The 18,643-nt window shown below is 50.2% G+C and overlaps 1 protein-coding gene and 1 long non-coding RNA gene across 2 annotated transcripts in view; one reads left to right on the forward strand and one right to left on the reverse strand.

Annotated features, from left to right (window-relative positions):
* The window catches only part of LOC119460513 (intermembrane lipid transfer protein VPS13A), a 1,139,096-nt gene that overhangs the window by 994,952 nt on the left and 125,501 nt on the right, over window positions 1-18,643 (reverse strand). The window contains exon 16 of the mRNA XM_037721434.2: window positions 13,629-13,769. Coding sequence (XP_037577362.2) covers window positions 13,629-13,769 — 141 coding nt within the window. The remainder of the gene's footprint in view (window positions 1-13,628; window positions 13,770-18,643) is intronic.
* LOC125947490 (uncharacterized) overlaps window positions 1-18,643 on the forward strand; it is a 409,960-nt gene that overhangs the window by 342,188 nt on the left and 49,129 nt on the right. The gene's annotated exons all lie outside the window — the stretch shown is intronic.

Here is an 18,643-nt window from a genome sequence, read left to right on the forward strand (position 1 = left end):
TGATGATGACAATCCATTAGTCCTTGCGCTGTTCTGTAGCCATGGTGTGAAGGTCGATGGAAGAAACGGCCAGTTGAGTTCCTGAGCAGCGGGCGTTGTCATCGGGTAAGGGGGAGCGCGAGAGGGCGTCGGCATGTTGGCGTCCGTTGCGGTAGAGCACGCGGATGTCGTAGTCCTGCAGACGAAGTGCCCAACGGGCGAGACAGCCAGAGGGATCCTACAATGATGACAGCCAGCAGAGTGCATGGTGGTCAGTAACGACATCGAACGGGCGGCCATACAAATAAGGGCGAAACTTCGTAAGGGCCCAGATGATCGCCAGGCATTCTTTTTCGGAGACGGTGTAGTTGGCCTCGGCTTTAGTAAGCGTACGACTTGCATACGCCACGACATTTTCAGGGAACCCTGGCTTGCGCTGCGCAAGGACAGCTCCAAGGCCAACACCGCTGGCGTCCGTGTGTACCTCTGTAGGGGCCGTAGGGTCGTAGTGGCGTAGTATGGGAGGAGACGTCAACAAACGACGGAGCTTTGCGAACGCGTCCTCGCACGCTGACGACCACGAGTTGAGGGGCCCCTTACTGCCAAGGAGCTTCGTCAGTGGCGATATAATAGTGGCGAAGTTTCGAATGAAACGTCGAAAGTAGGAACATAGACCTACGAAACTGTGCAGTTCTTTGACGGACGTAGGTCTGGGGAACTCGGCTACGGCCCGAAGCTTGGCTGGATCTGGGAGAATGCCATCTTTGGACACAACGTAGCCCAGTATTGTCAGCTGCCGTGCTGCAAATCGGCACTTCTTTAGGTTCAACTCTAAGCCGGCATTGCTCAAACGCATCAAAACTTGCCGGAGGCGTTGAAGATGCGTGAAGAAGTCCGGAGCGAAAACGACAACGTCGTCGAGGTAACACAAGCACGTGTGCCATTTCAGGTTGCGCAAGACGGTATCCGTCATGCGCTCGAAGGTCGCGGGCGCATTACACAGTCCAACGGCATGACGTTGAATTCGTACAAGCCGTCGGGCGTGACGAAGGCTGTCTTCGGTCGAGCGTCCTCAGCGAGAGGGACTTGCCAGTACCCTGAGCGCAAATCGAGCGATGAAAAGAATTCAGCTCCTTGGAGGCTGTCAATCGCGTCGTCTATTCGTGGCAGCGGATAAACGTCCTTGCAGGTTATCTTGTTGAGCCGTCGGTAGTCCACACAGAACCGTACGGAACCGTCCTTCTTCGCAACAAGAACGACCGGAGACGCCCAGGGACTGTTTGATGGTCGAATAACATCCCGTCGAAGCATGTCGTCGACTTGCTCGTTAATTACTCGACGCTCTGCAGGAGAGACGCGATATGGACATTGCCGCAGTGGCAGTTGGGAGCCAGTGTTGATGCCATGCGTGATAGTGGACGTGCGGCCCAGGGAAGTCTGCGCGACATCGAAAGATGGGCGAAATTCTTCCAACAGGCACAGAAGCTGTGAACGCTGGACTGGCGTAAGGTTTTCATCGATGGAGGAGCCAAATACATCTTCGGGTGATGAATCCGACTTCGAAACAGCACTGAGCGTACAGGAGCTGGGCCAGTGCGTGTCATCCGGTACGTCGACTACTTGTGCGTCTTCGAGGGGTTCCACTCTGCCAAGACATTCCCCGCGCAGCAATGTGACAGTATATGGAGATGGATTGCTAACAAAAATAGCGCTGTCACCGTGAGTGATTTGCACTGTCGCAAAGGGCACCAACAATCCTTTCTTAGTGCGAATGCGGTCAGATGGCGAAAGAAGTGCAATTGTGTCGCAGAGACCGTCGCAGTACACTGACACAGCCGCTGACGCATTCGGCGGCACTTGGGTATCATCTGTGACGAGTATCTTGTGCGAAAGCGACGGTCTGTCTGCCGGCGTCATCTCTGAGAACGGCGAGAGTTCTATTTCGGCGGGTGTGCAATGAATGACGGCGTTGTGGCGGGAGAGAAAATCCCATCCCAGGATGATGTCGTGCGAGCATGCAGGAATGATGATGAATTCGACGGCATACATGGCGTCCCAAATGACGACGCGAGCTGTGCATACTGCTGTCGGGTGAATACTGTGGGCGCTAGCCGTACGAAGGGATAGCCCCGAAAGTGGCGTCGTCACTTTTCATAGGAAACGGCTAAGTGTGGCGTCCATAACGGATACGGCGGCTCCAGTATCTATAAGGGCAGATGGGCGAACACCGTCTACAAACACGTCTATTATGTTCGATGGTCGCTCTTGAGGGCTTTCACAGTTCGATAGTGTCGCAGCCCCCGAGGCAAGGACTAGTTTTCTCGATCCCGTGCAACCTGACGTGGCCGCATCGGCGACAATGAGCGATGTCGTGGAGACGGCGAACGGCGGGTAGAATGAGCTGGGCGGAACGTCGGTGACACAGGCGGCGGTGGTTCGTAATTAGGGCGGCTGGACTGGCTCATGACGGGTGATACGACTCGAGGCGACTGCACGCGATGGCAAAAACGTGCAACATGGCCGGCGTAACCACACGCAAAGCATATGGGACGGTTGTCGGAAGTGCGCCAACAGTTTGCCGGAGAGGGTCCCACCCATGGTTCAGGACGCGATGGACGTAGCGGCTGCTGATATGGCTGCATGGTGGGCTGCAGACGGAGCCCAGTGACATCGGCGTACGTAGGCGGCACAACCGCTTCGAACGACTGAGGCCCAGGGACGGCTTCGGCGTAACGAAACGGACCAGCCGCAGTGATTGGTTGGGCTGGCCTGGCGACAACTTGAGCGTAGCTAAGTGGCGCTGGTGCCGGAGGGCGCTGGTGATATTCGGGCATGACTTCAGTGATTTCCTGCTTAATGACTCGGCGGAGGGGAGGCGGGAGTGTGGTTGATGGCTGTTCCACATGCTGCGGGTGAGCAAAGGGCAGCAGAGAGAGCTGGCGTGCAATTTCTTCGCGCACAAATGTCTTCATTTCTGCCAGCAAGGAGGTGTGGTCAGAAACGGTTGACAAGCCAGCGAGATCTGCGTCCCGTGCTGGCGGCCGACGGGTCAACGACCGCTGCCGGCGTAGCTCCTCATAACTCTGGCACAAAGTTATTAGCTCTGCCACCGTGCCAGGATTTTTGGCGAGGAGCATGGTGAAGGCGTCGTCGTCGATGCCCTTCATGACATGTTTGATTTTATCCAACTCGGACATGGTCGCGTTTGTTTTCTTGCACAAGTCCAGAATGTCCTCTATGTAACTGGTGAAAGATTCCCCGGCCTGCTGAGCGCGTTCGCGCAAACGCTGTTCTGCTTGCAGCTTACGAACAGCAGGGCGGCCAAGCACGTCGATAATGGCAGTCTTGAAAGCGGACCAGGTCGGGAAATCGGATTCGTGGTTGTGGTACCACAGACTTGCTACGCCCGCCAGGTAAAAGACCAAGTTGCTCAATTTGGCTGCCTTGTCCCATTTGTTGGGTACACTCACCCGCTCATAGATAGCGAGCCAGTCCTCCACGTCGGTGCCATACGCGCCAGTGAAGATAGGTGGGTCGCGTTGACAAGGGACACCGGGACAGGCGGGGGGTGCAGGAGCAGGCGTTTGCTGGGAGGTGTCTTGCGGCATGGTAGATGGTAGTGCACGGGATCGAAGCTCTAGGGGCATCGAAGGGGTTTCGGAGCGGTTGTGAGGGTACAGCACTCTCCACCAATTTATAAGGGTGTTTATTAGGCGGCAATTAAAGCAGCGCAAGAGCGACAGTCCAAAAAGCGCAGCACGGACTCTCAGCACGAGCGGCGCTCGAGAGCCGAAGAAGACGACCCACTAGAAGGCGCTGGAGCGGACGACCCACTTCAGAGTTCCAACGCTTTGCTACAGTATAAACTAATTACCTTTTTTAAATATTGGCTTAACCAAGAAAGTTCCAATACGGAAGTTGTAGATCACATTTAAAAATGACCGATGAAGTGTTTGCAACTAAGTACCATTGATGGAGCTTCTTGGAATTGTCTTTAAAGAAAGCCCACAAAATACAAAAACAACCGCGTGATAGCACCACTATTTCAGCGCCCCCAGAAGACCAGAGGACGAGTCCCAATTATTCGATTTTCCAAATTAACAGGGGTCGAATTAACGAGGTTTTACTGTAGCAAAAAAAATTGTTTACTTGACTACCCAGAAACTGCCAATTCTCCCACAGACAGGAAAGTGTTAACTGAAGTCTTGGGGCCACTCACGTTCCCAGCGATCCACGAGTCATGAAAGAAGCATAGCAGTGCTCCTCTCAACGCGTGCGGTATCACCACTGCAACCAGTCAGAGAATGCCTCCGTGCTCCTGAAGCAAAATTGCACCTAGATCCAGGTCGCTTGCATCTGTTTGAATCATAAACTCCCTATTTAAGTCGGGCAACTGCAACTCTGCCGTGTCGACGAGCACCTTTGTGAGGCCACGCAGTCCCGCCTCCTGCTCTTGACCCAAAGTTCAACGCTCGTCTTTCCTCAAGAGCTTCATGAAAGGCACTTGCACTGCCGCGCAGTCCGGAATGAATTGGCGATAAAAGTTCACTAATCCCAGAAAGCATCTAAATTCACCTATATCTTTCGGCGACGGGTCCCTCAGTATAGCCTCAAACTTATCCTCACTCGGCAGAATACGGCCGTTGTCCGGCATGAATCCCAACAGCATTATTCTGGTCGCAGATATCTTAGCTTTATCTTAGCTTTACTCGAGGTCAGCGTAATACCCGGGGACCTCAGCCTGCCTAGGACGTCTCTTAAGTGGCGCAATGGTCCTAGAATGTTTTCAAATAAACCACTATATCGTGTGGGGATGCGCGACTCTCACGCGTCCCCTGATGTTGTTTTCCCCGCATGTCTCCTGTAGTCCGGCTTCTCTGCATGGCTAAGCTCGGCGGCGGCGCGTTACGAGAGATGGCGCTAGTGTCGCGATGCTAACGGCACCGAACGGTGGGGTCACTTGGGAGAAAAAGGTCGGAGGCACTCTCTCTTTGGCTTGGGATCGGCGAGTAACACGCACGAACGCTTCGCGCGTGCGCCGGCCCGCTTCGCGCGACCGTCGCGCGAGGCTAAGAGCAGGACACCGGTATGGACGAACACGGATCGTTCGAGCGCGCCACCGTTCGCGTGACCGTACACGTGAACGACTAGGCGATGGTGTCATAGCATGGGGCGAACGTATTCGCTCGCTATCGGGTCGCGGTGAGTCGGACTTCCTTGATTTGTCGCGCGCCCATGTGAATGTTCAATTGGTAGTAATTCGGCTAGTGTGCATTAGTGCATGAAAGGCGCAATAAATGCCCTTTTGATTGTTTGCACTACTGTATTGTCGTTCCTTTGTCCCAAGAGCACATGTGAGACCCCACAATCGTTGAGATATGAGAAAGCATGTTGCCACCTTGCATCTCCTAGAACTCGGTCCATCAACCTCTGATAAGTAGCGGGAACTCCAACCAAGCCAAAAGTCATTATTTTGAATTGAAAGAGCCCCCCCCCCCCCCCCCCTTTGACAAGTGAAAGCAGTTCTCTCTTTGTCACACTCGTCTATTTCGACCTGAAAATATCCACAACTAGCATCAAGCATCGTAAAGCACTTCGCCCCGCCTAGGTTAGATACTAAAGAGGAAATGGAGGGTAGAGAGTAAGCATCCTTCTTTGTAACCTCATTTAGCCTACGGTAGTCTACACAAAGGCGTTAAGTATCATCCTTTTTGGGGACTAGAACTACCGGAGAGCCTCATGGGCTGCTCGACCTTTCCAGAACGCCTCTGCCGATGAGTTCGTCTAAGGCGCTGTCAAGTGCTTTCCACTTAGTCAAGTTTGTAGGCCGAGGATTACATTTCCATGGCGCAACGTCACCCGTGCCTATCCTGTGCCTGACTAGCATAGTGCAGCCCAGGCGGTCCGTGAAAATTGTGTCGTATTCGTACAACAGCAATGGCAATCGAGCCCTTTCTCTTCAGCAGGCTGTTGACCTTATAGGGGTATTACTCAAGTTCACTCGTGCACACCTGACCCTCCTCTGGATCGCACCGTGCCAGCGAAGCGGCAGTCGCTCTCACAAGCAGTTTCGCAGCAGCCCTAACAGTCAGAGCTGTGACCACTAACCCGTCGTTCGCAGTGAGTTGCGACCCCAGCTGGTTCAGGCCAGGGGAACAGGGCGAGTCTTTGACTTAAGGTGTTTATTCACCTTGAGTTTCATACACCAACAGAGCAACAACAAGCCAACAAACAAAACCACAGCGGCGGAGTGTTCCGCATGACTGAGATGACAAACCACACAATAGTGGAAACACACAAGAAGCTGATAATAGTTCAGCTCACCTAGCGAGAATCCGCGCTCGGGCCCTGGGGCGGTCAGTCGCTCACAAAGGCCGGACGTTGCAGGGGGACGGCGTGCGGTGGTCTCCGCGGCTGAATTGTGATGTGGCCAGACACAAGCTCGTCAGGCGAAAGACAAAAGCGCATTGGGGGAATAGCGCCCGATAGCGCTTCTTCCCGAGCAAGGGAGAGGGAGTCTCCCCGGTTCCAAGAAAGGGGAAAGGAAGGAACGGGGTGCCTTGGATGTGGTGTCACGGCCAGGCGCGAAGAGCAGCAGCAGTGGCGTAACATACTCTCTCTTCACTACCCTCTGTGAGCGAGCACGTGATCATCGCGTGATAACTGCGTGGCCGCTCTGAAGATATCGGGATGCACGTGCGATCTCACATCCTCGGACAAAAGTGGGTGCACTGCCCTTTGCAACACTGCGACACACTGTTCTGCCGCCATCTCTCTGTTGCTTCTTATCGCCTTCACCGATTATACTGTTCGCTCGCTCAACTGTGGCTGAGTGTGGCCCGCTCATGCCATGCCCGGAGACTGGCGTGTCTCCCCTATCACGGGCACTTTTGCGAAAAGTTTCAAAGTACCCATTCCGTTCTCTCAGTAACCTCCGCTGTTGATGTCTATCACAATATCTGACTTGACGAGAAAGTCTCGGCACTGATAGACCAGGAAGATGTATGAGGTGTTGTCGCCTGATGCGTCTCTCGCAATGGATCACTAGCCTAGCTGCACCCCTCAATTGTGCTGTGCCGGAAACAAGGTTGAGAGTGGTGCCACTATCTCTTAAGTGGATCTTGTTCTCGCGTAGATGATACAACACCTCGTTGCCAAATAGAGAAGCGCTTGCCCCAGTATCCAACAGTGCAGAAAAACTTCCTTCAGGCTATCGTAAGCTCGATGAAAGGCACCTACGTGTTCGCAACATCACCTACGCGACAAGTAAAAAGGCGCAAGTAACCCAATAGCACCGGTTGTGATCGAGGTCGCCGCACGGGATCTTAGGTGGATCACGGCGGCCGTTTCCCGAACCACGTGCTCGCCCTCGGTCTGGCGTGCGGCTGCAGTCACGGGCGACATGCCTCGGTCCGCCGCACCGGTAAGAATGGCAGCCGAAGCCTCGGCCCCCATCGTTCCAATCCGGCAGGTCGTAGCTTCCTTGCTCAGTGGTCAGCGTGTGCCGCACCTCCGGTCTAGCATCGGCCTCATGTACCTGCCGCAGCACGCTGCGTGCAGCGTTTGTCTGTGCTGTTTTCAGCGCGTAGGCGTACGGGTCCAAGGCGCGGTCTGTTAATTCACAACCACTCTGGACCTGCTCGTTAGCGAATGATACCAACGCATCGACTCTAGATGAATGCGACGCTATCACGCCGCCATTCCATGCGCAGCAAGGTTCGAGTGACAATGCCGCGTGTGGAGGCAGACTCTATGCTTGCGCAGCGAGGATGTCCCCTAGGATGTGCTTCGACACGGCCGTGAGTTTGTCTAGGTCTCTCAACCTACATCCCCTGAAGTAGGCTGCAAAAGTGAGTGCGCTTGCCGTGTGGCACGTTCAACTTTCTTAGCGTCGGTGGCGAGAGGGTTTGCTAGATGATAAAGTTCGTCCAATGGTTCATCCATTGCTCGAACATACTCCAGCAGGGAATCGTCCGGATGCTGGATACGCAAATCCAACTCTCTCCTGAAACGCCGCTCATAGTTGGCAGGAAGAAATTCCTTGCGGAAGTTAACGTGGAACTCTTCTACCATGCGGGCTATGTGGCTGGCCAGTCAGAACCATCGAGCCGCATGCTCAGTGAATGAAACAAGAATGACACACGCAAGAAGTTTGGCGTCTGAAAGCCCTGTTGCCTTGTTGCGTCTGAAAGCCCATCGTGGACGATGCGGCGGATAAGAACACAGAGCGGATTCTTGCAGATGAAGGCGAGCGTTTCATAGAATGCTGACAGTGTTGATGCCAACACACCAAGGAGATCATGAAGTAAACGCCCTCCCCGGCTGCCACGAAGGGAAGGCACTGAAGGAAAGGGCTCTCAAGCAACCGAGTTGCGGGGATGGGCGGGAGGCAGGACTGTTCGCTCTTCGTTTGGGCTATTCGCTTAGATTGGCAATCATCATCAGTGGTTTCTGCATAATTTTTCCCTCGGGACCCTATCTTTTTACACTTCAGTTTTAAATTTGTGGGAGCCATCTGATGACGGCTGTGTACACTAAGCACGGTCAGCCACCATGGTGTCTAAGATTTATAGCACTTCGAGACACAACACGTGCAAATCTTGGACACCGCGAGCCAAGCCAGTATGCACTGCTCTCAGCGCGATCTGCACCGCACATGCTGGCAATCATAATTGTGCTATTATGGTGCCACGTTCCTGCGATTTGTTCATAGGTGCTTAGTGACAAGATACTTACCGCCAGATGGAACTTTTACTGCTTAAGTTTTAAAACCTCAAATTCAAAAAAAATTCGCGATTTATTAAAGTTTCTTGCAGCAAGTAAAACTTCGTTATATCAAGGTTTGGTTTCACATCTAAAAAGGATGCACATTAACGCAAAATTGCTCCATTAACCAAATTTTGGCCTGGTTAAAAACTACCAAGCAGGATAAAGAAAATAATTGCTTCTGGATGCTTTGCTAGATTTACCTTAAAAGTAAGAACATTTCACAGCTACAGAATGAAATCGCCAAGAAAGGCAAAACTGGTGCTTGGTGGCAGCGAACATAATTTTTTGTTGACAAGAAAATGTTTACGGGAAATTAAATGCTGGTACGATGTTCCCACAGGAAAAGGACCAACATTGTGGGCTCTTGGGTCTCACAGGAGACCGACCACTGTGGGTTCGAGCTTAGCGAGCCACAGGGCCGCGTCAGCCGTCGCCTCCAGCACCACTGCGCGCGCACTCAGGCCGCAAGAGCCTACCGAGCAACGCACGCAAGAACACAGTATTGCCCTGAGTAACGGAAACCGTTTATTGTCTCCGGCGGCACAAGAACTGCACAAATGGGGTCCCGCACCAAGGGCGAAAATAGAGACAGAGGCGCCTATAGCACGTCACTGTGAGAGCACAGGCCCAAGCTGGAACATGCCGCCAGAGTGACCTAGAATATAAGTGCCATGCGAATGCATGGGAGGAGCGAGGACCTTTTCTTGTGAACTCCCGCGCCGCGGCACTGCTGTACCGGACCTGTGGGCTTTCTCGCTGCGGAAGCTGCGCCAAGGCGGCGGGCGTCTGCTACGAGCCTGATATTTTGGTTGCTATTAGCCAACATCACAATAATTTGGGATATATCAAGTACCTCATCACCGCAAGGTAAACCGCAGTGACTCACTGCAGAGAGAACGCGCTTGCCGGCTGTGAATACGGGTATTTTGTCTATTTCCTTCTAGCTCGCTTGGTCCGCGCTTACGCGGCTGTTTGAGCAACGCATACCGCGCGCTTACTTCATTTAGTTATGCGTGGAATGAGAAACGTGAACGTGCTGCAGAAAAAAATAAGCTGGAGATTTCGATGATAACCAGAAGAACGTGGCAGATATGGCTAGCTCATGTTAACGCTTTTACACCCTATCTTTTCCTTTCTTTTATTTCATGCATTCGATTTGTTTTACAAGATTGCCTCCCGCGCTCTGCTGTTTCTGTATTAAGGCGAAATCCTTAACTGGCTCTTGGGAAGCGGAATGTGTCCGTCGTTAGGCCCGCAGCACTAAAAATAAATACAAACCGCGTAACTCTCGCGTCTCGCTCACTTGGTATATATACCAAAGTACAGCGTCGAAAGGCACAAATGTGTGACTAAGATGACGATGGGTCATGACATTAGTAACTTGACATACTTGCATTCACTTCGCCATTAACGACAACAATATGACGTGTGGTGCAAACCTGCATTTTTCGGCCAGAAATCCCTCTAATGGTGTGAGTGTGACGATAAGAACGTGTTGATTGCCAATCTCTACCTCAACGTGTCGAACTTACCCATATATCATGAAGAACTGAGAGCACAGGTAAAGAGTAATAATAGTAACAATAATTTCTGGGGTTTTACATCCAAAAATCACATTTTGGCTATGAGAGACGCCGTGCCGTATTGGAGGGCTCCGGTAATTTCGACCCACTGGGGTTCTTTAACGTGCACCTATAATATCTATGTACTCGGGTGTTTTATGCATTTCGCCTCCATCGAAATGTATGGCCAGGAATCGAACCCACGTCCTCGAGCTGAGCATTCCAACCTACCACGGCGTGTAGGTAGAGGGTACGCGAGAAATATACGCAGCAAAAAACAAGACAAACCAAAATAAATGAAACACTAACAGTGCAACATTGTGTATGTACGTGTCATTTCATAATTACGAGCGAACGTCAGAAAACGAACGTGATGAATTATGGATGTGCAACTCGTCTTTCGCCTTCTTGTGTTGCAAGAGCGCAAAACACTAAGCGAATTTTAATATGAAAGTAACTTTAGGAATATTTATTGCGTATGCTCGCTGGTTCGTACACAGCAAATATACTTACTGATATATAATTACGTACTTGTAGTTAGGTAATGAAAGAGGCAACTTATCACCAGAACATAAACTTTTCATGTTTTACTGATTGAAGGTAACTATTTTAGAGATATGTACAATCAATAGCGATATTTGTAGCGCATCAAAGACAGTAATTTTCAAGACGGTTTTCCACTCAATATAATGCAAGCACAAGCATTGCCATGAATGCTTGTTAGTTTACGTAAAAAATCACACCTTAAGCAATAACTATAATATCATGAGAAGTTACATGTTGGTAATTTCAGAGAGGATTCACGTATTATTAAAACAAGGCGATTGCAGCAATAACTTTTGCATAACAATTGAGTAAATGGCTAGGCCAGTAGTAGCTATCTATTCATTTCAATGTAGAAAAATATATATTTGTTCACCTTTTTTATGTTTGTTTACCTATTGGCTGGAATGGCTTTTCTTTCGAATGTCTGAATTTGAAACAAGCTAGTGAACATTAAGGTACATCATGCGCGAAGTTTGCATTGAAGAGATAGCGTACAGCAAGAATTGTTCGTGTACGCTATCTCTGAAGAGAAATAGGCCAACAATATTGCAGCGTTAGGGCCGTCTCTGCTCCTTCTCTTGTTTCCCTTACACCTTTTCACTGTGCTCTGTTCATAATAAAGTATTGTCGAGGCTAAATAATTCATGAATAAATACATATGCATATGGCTCTAAACCACTACTGACCGTGAGTGAAAAGCGTGTAATGGTGAGCGAAGCGGTCACTGCGCGCGCATAAGTATTTCACTTGAGTTCGCGAGTAATTTACTTTTTTCGTTACTCTTATTCTTGCAAGCATGGTGCTATTGCCCGCGTACCCATGCGAATACCTTGCGTGGGCTCATTTAGCTCGTTTCTACGCACGCACAGTTACCACATTACCGTTCCCGAACTCTAGCACCGGAGCTAGTCCGCGCTGATGAGTTTGACGCATTAGATTTTGCGTACTCTTGCTGCCCAAGCACAAATAAAACACTCAAAGATGGGTAAGCTCCATGCAGCACCACACTGTTGAAGTTAAATAGACTTTACGTGTTCTGCATGGAAACTGAACGCAAAAAACTATGCGTAGCAGAGGACCCTTGCTTCCCACACGCTTCGCGAGCGCGAAGAGCCCACGGGTCCGGAGCAGCCGCCCAGCCCGGCAGTTCACAGAAAAAGGCCCTCGCCGGAGCCGGCGCTTTGGACACTCCCCTGTTATTCTAGGTCACTCTAATGCCACTAGGAAAAGTCCCAGCAGCTACGCTACTTGCCCTTGCGATAACTAATGGTCCAACTCGCGAGAGCTCGGGCAATCTCCTTCGGCAGGTGCGGCTCGGCGTGGTACGACCTCGCGCGAGCACTAGGCACCGCTCTTCGGCTGAGCGTCAGGAAAGGATCAGCACAAAGTACGCGCTCCCCGCACGGGCAAAGGCACTGTGCGCAAGCTCAAGTCCTAGTCACAAAGGTGCCGGCAGAAGAGAGGAAAGCATGTACGTACCCTGTGATTGGTCCCGGAGATAAGAGAGCCACGCTAAGCAACTCATAGCCAAATGCGGCCGCATAAAGATGTCAGCACACCGCCCCACCGCAAACCACTGCAAGTGGAGCGCCACCACTGAAACCAGTTGGGAGCGGGCAGGGATAGGCGGTGGACGGCAGACAGGTGAAGCCAGCGCATTCCTCAATCTCCACAACATGTACAGTGGATCAGAGAGCTAACGGGGATAGCCGATATTCTAATTGACATTAAGAGAAAAAAAATGGAGCTGGGCAGGTCATGTAATGCGTAGGATGGATAACCAGTTGACCATTAGAGTTACAAAATGGACACCAGGAGAAGGGAAGTGCAGTCGAGGACGGCAGAAAACTAGGTGGGGTGATAAAGTTAAGAAATTTGCAGGCCCTAGTCGGAATAAGCTAGCGCAAGACAGGGGTAATTGGAGATCGCTGGGAGAGGCCTTCGTCCTGCAGTGGACATAAATATAGGCTGATGATGATGACGATGATACAGTGGGATAACAAGAAAACGCATCATCCCAAAAAACGTATTACAGAGAATCGTATCAACGAGGTTCCACTGTATTATTTTCACGAAAATTAAAAATGACGTGAGAACGTGACTGACCGATCTCACGTGGAATCACCCTGGAATATTACTTGTGCACTCTTCAAACTGAATCATCATTCTTTCCCCCCTCTGCAATAAAAGGTCAGCAACTTGCTGCCGCAACTTGCTGCAGCTTGGTTCTTGGCTGTGCCTATGTGCGGTGTTCAAACTATTGATGCAAAGTGGGAAAGGACTTTAGCAGGGTGACCTCTCACTGGTTATAGCATCTACCCCTGCAACAGGTATTAAACACGGGCACAAATGGCTGCCAATTGCCAGATGCCGTGCACTGGGGCGGTGCATTCATTTAGCTATAAGGTAGCGCACAGTTCCTCAACTTTTCACACTGTGGTGCCTATGACTCATTGAACGCTGCCCGACAATTGAGCATCCAGCGCCGACATCTTCGATATCATGAATGGCGAAACAGCAACAACCCCATTGCTTTCGATGGGCTCAGCTGAGATGATTAACGCCACTCTCATTCTGCTGAGCAACTTAGTTGTTGATGATCTATCCAAGCCCACATTGTTTCTGTCATTTTTAATTTAATAAGATGTGTGACTTTTTGTGCAGAGTCTTATTAAAGTGCACAGTGACTTTCTTGGCCAACATGAACAAAATTAATGCAGAAAGGGGGGCCTTTCAGACAAGAAAAGGTAAGAATGTGATTCATGCTCTCACCTTTCGATGTGTTAGAGCATGGAGCAGACCCGTCTTGCTCCATGCTGCCAATGTGTTGAGCTGCTTTGCAGCAAGGCTGTGGATGTCGTAAACTGACACATTTGGGACGCTGAAGAAAGTCAGTAGTTCTGACAATGAACGCTAGAAGAAAAAGAGCATACAGTAACATCTCGTTACTACGAACCCCACAATAACAAACTTTTCAGAGTAACGAACTTTTCAGAAATCCCCCACTGAATTTGTAAAGGTAAGAGCCTTTTCGAAGTAAAAAGCAGGTTTAGTCGTCAGGGACAGACAAGCCTTGATATACAAAGAGACAAAGCATCAGCTCCATCTTCAGGGTTCTTTTCTTTTTTCTTCTCCCGTGCCCATGCACCGCATTCTGCGTGCGACGCGCACTCCTCCAAACCTCTTTCTCGTCGGCTTCTATTCACAACTCAAATGAACTGCAGGGGGCACTGCGAAAACTGGCCACGTCTGGTTACACTGTACAACATGGCGGATATACGGAGGTCTCAACGTTACAGTACACTGTACCCACGTCGCCGCAACCGCTGTGTTTTATGTACAGTACACTGTACTTTGATAATTTTCGTGCAGTGTGATGCCGGTTTGTGCTGTTTTGTGGAAAGAAAGCGAGTAGCTTACGCCGACCAAATCATTTTAGATCTAAGAGAGGCACAGTGGGTAATGAGGCTGAAGTGGTCGCACGGTGTGTGCAAACGTCTGGCGTGACAGCGGACCCGCATGAGATTCTGATGAAAATCACCGATGTATTCTTGAACCCATTGGTCGCGGAACTGAAGTACTCGTGCACTGTTGGATGGTCGGAAAAGTACAAGCACGTTTCTGCTGTTTTGATTCACTCATAAGGCGTGGATAGGTAGTCCGGTGTTTCGAACATGCGAGACAGCGGCCAGTGCAGTTGGATACGTCACGCTGGCCTCGCCAGAATTGCCGAAATCCTACAACCTGCTCAGTTTGGTATGTTTAACATGGCCCGCAGCAGCGCACCGACTTGCTCGATCAGCTGTTGCCGCTGTACATGCGAATAAATGCGCAGCCGGCACGCACTTTCTCATTGTTGTTGCCTTAACACATTTTCGTTCGGGGAAGGCGCAAACTCTGCACGCTCTTTTCAGTCCAGAGAGCAAGCGAACCTAAAATCAAGCTTTGCACTTTATCGCGAGTATGCACTACGAATCTGTGGCGAACCTTTCTCGCTACTTTTGCGTTCCTGTTATTTATTTCACATTCAAGATTTGCGCAACGTGACATGCTGCTTCGCTTAGCTGTAGTTATTGCAGGAGTTTGTGCATTGTTTCTCTCGTAGAGAACAAAACGATAAATGAGAAACCGAAAGATTTGCTTACTACAATAAAAACACATTTGCACACCATGTACAGTGGTGAGCACTGTTAGGGTGAACACCTCATTAGTATTGACGAGCCTATAGCAGTTGATGTTTAGAACAAAATAAAGAAAACTATTATTTATTTTATCGGCATCATCATAAGGCGTCATATTTGGTACATCTCCCCCCTGAAGTAGAAGGTATGTTGAAGTTATAACAACTTAAATACTAATGAGGTGTTCACCCTAACAGTGCTCACCACTGTACATGTATGGCTTGTGCTGCGCGGCCTGACCATGACTGATTACTCCCCGCTGTCTACGAACATGTCACTTATGGCTGCTGTGTAAACTAATGAAATAAAACGAACATGTCGCTTATGGCTGCTGTGTAAACTAATGAAATAAAACAAATGTTTCTGTGTAAATTAATGTTAACTAAGCTACTACATTATGAATCTAATTATTTTCCATGTTATTCTATAATTTACGTATCCTGGACATTAAGTGGCCAAAACTGTGTTCGCCTTTGAACTGCCAATTTCCTTCAGACACTGATAAAAGATACAATTGCTTTGATAATTATGCATTTTCAAATGAGCGTCTACTAATTTGCACTAGTTACACGGGTAGCGTGTCCAGGTCGCAAGGAAGGCGTAACGCTATGCCACCCCATAGTTATTTTGTATGCTGGCGCGTACATGTTGTACACACATAGAACGATTTACCGACGTTACCCGGGAGTACCTGAAACTCCGATGTACCGATTTTAGCTGATGTACCATACTCGGTAGTTCCACGTTGTGTGCCGCATGTATCCGATATAATAGCTTTAATAAAGAAAAGCTTGAGTACCACGGCGACATTTTCATCATAAACTGCACTGCATTACCACGCCGGCTATCACATCAAACTGCATGTTGTAGCACGCATGTGCTGAACGTTTTCACAATGGCAGTAACAACCTCAATGCAAACTTCCTGAAGTTCGCTGTAGCGCTTTACTGCAAACATAGTACTGCAAGCAACAGCATCGCGTTCTCTTCACACAAACAAACCGACCCTCGCCTGAAAAAAGAGAACTTTCTCGAGCAAGATGTTGAGAACGCAACAATTGCCGTTGTCGCAGCTTATGATAAGATTCGCAATCCATGTGGTTCTTCGGCACCACAAAACTGCAAAACACAGCATAATTACACGGGCGTGCGGAGTTTCGTCGATGGCAGCGCGCACCCGATCGCAGTGCGAAGGCTACGAACGGAGCGTCTGCTCCGACGCTCCGACCTCCGTACGAGATTCCCGGCGCTCGCCGCTAGGTGTCGCATGAATTGCTGGAGTCGCTAATACGCCGCACAGTGTAGCAGACGACGCTACCACTATACTTGAAGCAGGCATTTCAACAGACTTCTTATAGTTTCAATGTAAAAATAAATATTTCAGTACTACAAACTTCAGAATACCGAACTTTTCAGAATAATGATCGTCAGTTTCCGTGTCATGTTAGCAATGCCTCAGTACTACAAACTAACATTCCAAAATCTTGGGATTCTTAGGTTTCCGTTAGGGGTGCGCGAATACCGAATACAGTCAAACCTCGTTAATACGTACCCGCTTAATGTGTAAGTCCGGTTTAAACGTAGTCGCGAAGATTCCCCCACCCGGTCCCCATTGAACCCCATGTATTGGCTGACCGCTTAAGCCGTAGTCGCTTGTTGCATTACATACGGTTAGTACGTACCATTTTCTTTGTTTTTATATGTTCACGGGCAGAAAATCGCGAAAATTTCAGTGGCGACGACAGGAGTTGCCGATCGAAGCGCGCAAAAGCATGGCCTTCGAGATTGGTAAACTACAATTGTCAGCGTAGTGACGTCACAACATGGCCACGTCGACGTATTTTTTGTTCGTACGGTTGTTGCCGATCAAAGGGCGCAAAAGCGTGGCCTTCGAGATTAGCTTCTGGTAGCCCGCAGGAGCTGAAGGTAGGGGAATTCGCTGTCACTTTGGAATCCAATCCAAGCATCGTAACGGCTCAAACGCCACGTTTCTTTATTCTTTTCTTTCATTCTCCCGTGTCCACCAGTGCTAACGGCAGTGGTGGTGTGCTTTTGCGTAGTGTTGTGTGCTTTTACAACGTTCTTTTGCGCGGCGTGTCCTTTTTTTTTTGCATTGTTTGGTGCGCGTATTGTGCGATTTAATTTGCACGTGAAGACTGTTATGCCGTATCACGTTTTGAGTGTAAAGGAAAAACTGGAAATCATTCGCACCATTGAAAATGGAGCGAAGAAATCTGCGGTAGCCCGTGAGAAGCACTTGCCTCTGACGACTGTGTGCGGAATATGGAACGCTCGCGAAAAGTTGCGGGGCGGCTCAGGCAGCAATCTGAAGAGGTGCCGCATCAGAGACTCTGCTTTTCCCGAAGTAGAAAAGGCCCTGCTGCTTTGGTTGAAGAAGGCGCGTAGCATGAACCTGCCAGTCAGTGGACCCCTTCTGGCTGAGAAAGCGCTAACTTTCGCAGCTCAGCTGAATTGCACCGGTTTTGCCTGCAGCAACGGCTGGTTGTCGAGATTTAAAGCTCGCTACAGCATAGTGGGGAAAGCTGTTTGCGGTGAGGCTGCTGCAGCGGACAAAGAAGGCGCTGATGAGTGGCAGCACAACGAATTGCAGGAAGCCTTGGCAGCCTACGATGCCGCCGACATTTTCAATTTTGATGAGTCGGCACTTTTCTACTGCCTGCTTCCGGACAGGACATTGGCATTTAAGAATGAAAAGTGCACCGGCGGGAAACATGCCAAAAATCGGGTATCGGTCGCTTTCGGCGTCAACATGACCGGTAGTGAGAAGCTGCCACTGATGGTGATCGGCAGGTACGGAAAACCGCGTTGCTTCAAAGGCGCCCGTTTGCCATCCGATGTCATTTACAAGCACAACAAAAAGGCGTGGATGACTGCTCAGCTGTTCGAGGAGTATGTGCGCCAGCTGGACCGCCGTTTTGCTGCCAAGAAAAGGAATGTCCTGATCGTTCTCGACAATGCGTCGGCGCATGTCGATTTGGACAACCTGACGGCAATTAAGCTGCTCTTTTTGCCCCCGAACACGACAGCGCTCGCCCAGCCCCTCGATTAGGGCATCATCCGCTCAGTGAAGCAGACGTACCGCAAAAATCTGCTACGGAGGATGTTGCTCGTTATGGATAGCGGCAAAACGTACACCATAGACCTACTGGGCGCTGTACACCTACTCGCGCACTCATGGAGGGAGGTCCAGCCGGCAACAATACAGAATTGTTTCGCGCGAGCGCAATTCAAAATACTTGAAGGCGACGACGACGCGGACGGTGAAGACGCCGAGGACTGCGAGAACTTTTTGGTTGAAGTGCTCGAGCGGCAAGGTGCAGCAGATGAGGAGGTGAACTTCGGCACCTTCCGAGATGTCGACGGCGACGTGACCACCTCCCCGGACTTTTCAGACAGCGACATTGTTGCTGCCAACGCACCTCGTCCAGCTTCAAGCGAAAGTGAGGAGGACAGCGATGTCGAAGTGGACGACGGCCCTTCACTATCCGACGCGGCGCGTGCTGTGGCAGTGATGCGAGCGTTCGCAGAGAAGCGAGGCCTAATGGACAAACTGGCTGCTGGACTTGCTGACTTCGAAGATGCCGTC

The sequence above is a fragment of the Dermacentor silvarum genome, chromosome 8, assembly GCF_013339745.2.
Source record: "Dermacentor silvarum isolate Dsil-2018 chromosome 8, BIME_Dsil_1.4, whole genome shotgun sequence".
Classification (NCBI taxonomy): domain Eukaryota; kingdom Metazoa; phylum Arthropoda; class Arachnida; order Ixodida; family Ixodidae; genus Dermacentor; species Dermacentor silvarum.